A 5,876-nucleotide genomic window follows, 5' to 3' on the forward strand; every position below is an offset into this window, starting at 1 on the left:
GACGGCGTGGTGGTGATGGAGGAGCGCGGGACTCCAGCAGGGCTTCGCCAAGCACTACGAGAGACGAGAAGGAAGAGGGGTAGGGCTGCGCCAACAGGGAGATTGAATCGTGTGTGTTGGGCAGCCCAAACCTCAAGTATATATAGGGGGGGGGGAGGGGCTGCGCCCCCACCTAGGGTTCCCTCCCTAGGGGTGGCGGCAGCCCCCAGATCCCATCTAGGTGGCGGCCACAAGGGGAGAAGGGGGAGGCGCACCTGGGGTGGGCCTTAGGGCCCATCTGCCCTAGGGTTTGCCCCCTTCCCCTCTTGGAGGCGCCTTGGGCCTTGGTGGGAGGCGCCCCAGCCCACCTAGGGGCTGGTCCCTTCCCACTATTGGCCCATGTAGGCCTCCGGGGCTGGTGGCCCCACCTGGTGGACCCCCGGACCCCTCCGGTGGTCCCGGTACACTACCAGTGATGCCCGGAACACTTCCGGTGGCCAAAGCCATACTTCCTATATATCAATCTTTACCTCCGGACCATTCCGGAACTCCTTGTGACATCCGGGATCTCATCCTGGACTCCGAATAACATTCGGTAACCGCATACATACTTTCCCTATAACCCTAGCATCATCGAACCTTAAGTGTGTAGACCCTACGGGTTCGGGAACCATGTAGACATGACCGAGATAACTCTCCGGTCAATAACCAATAGCGGGATCTGGATACCCATGTTGGCTCCCACATATTCCACGATGATCTCATCGGATGAACCACGATGTCAAGGACTTAAACAATCCCGTATACAATTCCCTTTGTCTATCGGTACGATACTTGCCCGAGATTCAATCGCCGGTATCCCGATACCTTGTTCAATCTCGTTACCAACAAGTCTCTTTACTCGTTCCCTAACACGTCATCCCGTGATCAACTCCTTGATCACATTGTGCATATTATGATGATGTCCTACCGAGTGGGCCCAGAGATACCTCTCCGTTTACACGGAGTGACAAATCCTAGTCCCGATTCGTGCCAACCCAACAGACACTTTCGGAGATACCTGTAGTGTACCTTTATAGCCACCCAGTTACGTTGTGACGTTTGGCACACCCAAAGCACTCCTACGGTATCCGGGAGTTGCACAATCTCATGGTCTAAGGAAATGATACTTGACATTAGAAAAGCTTTAGCATACGAACTACACGATCTTTGTGCTAGGCTTAGGATTGGGTCTTGTCCATCACATCATTCTTCTAATGGTGTGATCCCGTTATCAATGACATCCAATGTCCATGGTCAGGAAACCGTAACCATCTATTGATCAACGAGCTAGTCAACTAGAGGCTTACTAGGGACATGGTGTTGTCTATGTATCCACACATGTATCTGAGTTTCCTATCAATACAATTCTGGCATGGATAATAAACGATTATCATGAACAAGGAAATATAATAATAACCAATTTATTATTGCCTCTAGGGCATATTTCCAACAAGTAGATCTACCACGAGATCAAGGAGGCTAAACCCTAGAAGCTAGCCTATGGTATGATTGTTGTATATGGAGTTGATCTATCGACTAGCCTGCCCTCGGTTTATATAATGCACCAGAGGCCTAGGATAACAAGAGTCCTAGCCGAATACGCCGGTGGGGTGGAGTCCTTGCCTTGATTGCCAAGTCTTGTGGAATCTTCCTTGTATGCGGCAGGTGTCCGAACTGGCCCATGAGTATACGGCCATGGGGGTCCTCGGCCCAATCTAACAGATCGGGAGACGGCGTGGTGAGTACCCCCTAGTACAGGACACCGTCAATGATCCTTACTTCAAGCCGAGGAAGGATTCGTGGACAACTGTCCTTCGCTTCCTGCTCATTTGCATAAATGCATGACTGCTATCAGGATGCTTGCACATGGTAAAGTCGCATATGCTGAAGTTGGGATGAGAGAGAGCACATGCCTTGCCGCCACGACAAAATTTGCCTGCACTGTGGTGAAGTTGTTTGGACCGAAGTACCTGAGAGAACCAACTGTCGAGGATACAAAAAGTTATTGGCAATTGGAGCATCAAGAGGTTCCTTCGGTATGCTCGGTTCTGTTAATTGCATGCATTGGCAATAGAAGAACCACCCAAAAGATTTGCACGAGCAGTATATATCAAGGTCACACCCAAAAAGCCACCATCATACTTGAAGCAGTGTCATCATAAGTTGTTTGGATGAAGCCCATGCCAACCCCGCCAAAGCTGGGCGTGCCAATTATTTGGCAAGGGAATCGACTACCCCAGTTTCACCCTTGCACCGGTGCAGAATCTGAACTACACAGCCAAAATATTGGTGTGGATGGAAAGATTGGGCCACCATGCAAACGTGAGCCAAGACTCTCAGTCAATGCCAAAAGTTTGGAAGGGAAACTCTCGGCCACAATCCAAACAACTTCTAAAGAACATGTGAATTTGCCATGCTTTTTTTGGTATGCTTGGTTTTCACAACGACATCAATATGTTACAATATTCTCCGTTGTTCAAGATACTTTGTGATGGGATGCTTGAGCGTGCAGCTTGACGGTCAACGGGCACAAGTATTAAAAAGGATACTTCCTTTGTTGATGATATGTATTCTCAATGGATGACGTTTGTAACACTATATCCGAGCCTAAGGAGCAATCTCTCTTTGCACAATTGCAAGAAGGTGCTTGGAAGGATGTGGAGAAGGCACTTGGAGTGGACCAAGCTCGTTGGCGTTGGAGTATTGTTTATGTGGTTGCAGTGATGTGGGAACCAAAGACATTTGTCTGGGAACTGATGTCATGTTGTGTAATCTTGCACAACATTGATTATGGAGGATGAGTGCGAAGGGGCAGCCTACATGCATGCTATTTAAGAAGTCTGGAGTATAGGTCCTCCTCCTCCTGGAACAAGATGTAGAGCATGTTATGAACTTTTTAAAGATATACATCAACAACTTCAAGATCAACATGTGCACGGGCAACTACGCAATGATCTTCTGAAGCATGTGTGAACTCTCACTGCAAATCATTGTATTTCATTTTGAATTATGCACTCCGAGTGAATTTTATGTTTGGATTTTGTATTTTTTTCCTCGATCAATAAATATTGTTTGTGTGTGATATTCATTACTAGGAAAACGCATCCGCGTATATTTAGAGGCAAGATTTGTCCATTATGATTGTAGATGCGGAATCATCCCCAATCAGAAGAGGCCCTCATGATGGCTTGGAACATTGGGCCGTACCGCCCAATTGCGATACACACGCAAATCTTTGATGCTTTGCATTGAACCGGAGCGCGGGGTAGGATTTAGCGAAGAACGACCCATCCTTTTGACCGCCTCTGAAACCGCCCACTTGCCACCCGGCCGACTCCATCGATCATGTCTGAATGAGCTAACCTATTTTTGTACTATAATCCAACAATGTCACATTATCAGTAGAGGTACTCGAGTGCGTACCTAGCATCTCCCGTCTCACAAGCAGCCGCAGCACTGTACTGCTGACCAGTCGCCGCATTGCGCAATGATCAGCTCATGGTGCGCGTGTGAATCGTATCCGGCTCTCTCCATCTTTGACTGTACCGAGACAGATACGGAAAGGGAATTGCTACACCAGAGATCCTTGGTGAAAGTTAGGGGGCAATCTTACTTCGAGAAAGAACCAAAGCTAGCGAGCAACCCGATATTGCTGCTCCTGCATTGGATCATCATGGTTCATAAAAAGTCGGACAATCTCACCCTTTTGATCATGAGTTGCACGTCCTGACCACGGTACACTATGCATGCGCACGCAGTAACGTTGCAGTGCGTAGTAAGAAATTTCTTACTCGCGGAGAAAAACAAATGTCTTCTTGAATGCATTTTTTTTAAGGCTTGAATGCATGATTGAAGGTACTGTAGCCAGTGAATAGCTCAGCTAGCTAGCGTCGTGTCGTCACTTGCGTGCCGAGAGAGTCAACTCAGAGCAGGCTTTTATATTCGTACACGTACTATTCCCGCTCGTCTGCTCGTCACCTTTGCCCGGCCAGAATTTATTTACCGCTGTAATAAGAGGTGGTACCTCGACGCGTCAAATCACCGCAACCATCGATGGATGGGTGCATGCATGCACGCACGCACACGTACCGCCCGAACGATCGATTCGCTTGCTTCACTGCACCGCCATGATTCGAACTTATGCACGCTACCAGGCTAGCTAGCTAGCCTATGATCTTACCCCCATTTACCTCCTCTTTTCATGTCACTAGCTGCTCGCGGTGATCATGGCGTGCACGCTCCCTTTACCCCCTATTTAAGCCGCTCGGTCTCTTGCGAGGAGCTCCGGTGACATATACTACCCCGTGTCCGTGTGTGCGTGCGCGTCCACTTCTCCAAGAACTCACTCGTGTAGTGTAGTCGAGCCACGATCACCATGCCCTCGCCTGGTGGCTTCAGTCGGCGTAGCGGCGACAGTTTCCTGCTGCCCCGGCCGCCGCCGGTGACGGACGTGGGCTGCGGGTGCCGCACGCCGAGGCTTCTCAGTTCCATCTACTCGTCGCTCATGTCCCGGGCGCGCGGAGGGGGAGGCCGTGGCACCAAGCCCAAGTCGCCGCACGCGTCGTCCTCGTCCACCGCCACCGCCTTCACCTCCAGCACCGCGGGCGCCACCACCGCCACCACGGCGTCGTCCCTGGACGACTCGTGGGGCCTCGCGACCTACGCCACCAACATGCTCTACGAGGACGACCCGGAGGCGAGGCGCCAGAAGCAGAGGACCAAGACGAGGACGAGGAGGCGCAGGAGGCAGAGGAACCACGGTAGCGGCAGAAGGCCGGAGAGGGGCGTGGCGATGATGGCGCGCGGGGAGGAGGTGGAGGAGGAGGAGGCTGCGGTGGCGGTGGAGGTGGAGTCGGCGACGCCGTACGAGGACTTCCGGGAGTCCATGGTGGCCATGGTGGTGGAGAAGGAGATGTACGCGTGGGAGGACCTCAACGCGCTCCTCCACGGCTTCCTCTCGCTCAACTCGCCGCGCAACCACCCGCTCATCCTCCACGCCTTCGCCGACCTCTGGGCGCCGCGCGGCGGCCTCTTCTGCCCTCCGTCACCGTGCCTAGGCCTCTAGAGTGGAGGCTGCGCGCCGTCATGCGCCACCTAGCTAGCTATACTCCATTAGCGCCGTAAATCTAGCTTAGGCTCTCGATGGGTCATACTACTGTATTACGTACTATCTTGTACTGTAGTTATCGTCGTCGTCCTCGTCGTTGTTGTACGTGCTACTCTGCTACTACTCCGTAGTCCTCTAGAGCTAATGCTCAACGGACTGCGTATTAATCTTTGTGTAATGATGATGCGTGCGTGCGTACGCAAGACAAAATAAAGTATGCCATACGATGGCACGTCCGTGGTTCGTATGAGCTCTGTTCGTTTCTATAGAGCTCTTTTTTTTCACACTTTAGCTACTTTTCAATCGCCTGAAAATAATAGTTATGGTCAGTCGATTTCTTTTCCCACCGATTCATGCACGTAACGAGTGCTACAGTGTGCATGCTACAGCAGTACAGCGCACATGCAGCCGATGCGTGCGTGCTTGCTTAATTACCGTGAGTATATTAACCACTAGACAGATGACGGGAGCCTTTTTTTAATATCAGTACAGACATAAGGGTTAATATACACGCGCATATACTCATCCCTACGAACGCACACACGTATACCCTATCTCTATAAGCACCTCCGAGAAACTGAGGGACTTTATTTCCGGGGACTTTTTTGTGTAAAGACTAGAAAAAGTCCCTCTTAAAGACTTTTTTACCAAACGGAAGGGACTTTTTAGGGACTAAACTAGGTATTTGGGACTAAATGAAAGAAGATTCTTTTTGGGATTTTTTGGGACTTTTCCAACAATGCCCCTC

At 50.5% G+C, this 5,876-nt stretch overlaps 1 protein-coding gene across 1 annotated transcript; it reads left to right on the forward strand.

Moving 5' to 3' along the window:
- Positions 1–4,282: 4,282 nt before the first annotated feature.
- LOC119305439 (transcription repressor OFP8-like) lies at positions 4,283–5,363 on the forward strand. Its single transcript, XM_037581984.1, has one exon. It carries the CDS (start codon positions 4,397–4,399, stop codon positions 5,084–5,086), a length of 690 nt encoding a protein of 229 aa, XP_037437881.1. The 5' UTR covers positions 4,283–4,396; the 3' UTR covers positions 5,087–5,363.
- The last annotated feature ends 513 nt before the right edge of the window (positions 5,364–5,876 follow it).

Source organism: Triticum dicoccoides, chromosome 1A, assembly GCF_002162155.2.
Source record: "Triticum dicoccoides isolate Atlit2015 ecotype Zavitan chromosome 1A, WEW_v2.0, whole genome shotgun sequence".
In the NCBI taxonomy this organism is placed as follows: domain Eukaryota; kingdom Viridiplantae; phylum Streptophyta; class Magnoliopsida; order Poales; family Poaceae; genus Triticum; species Triticum dicoccoides.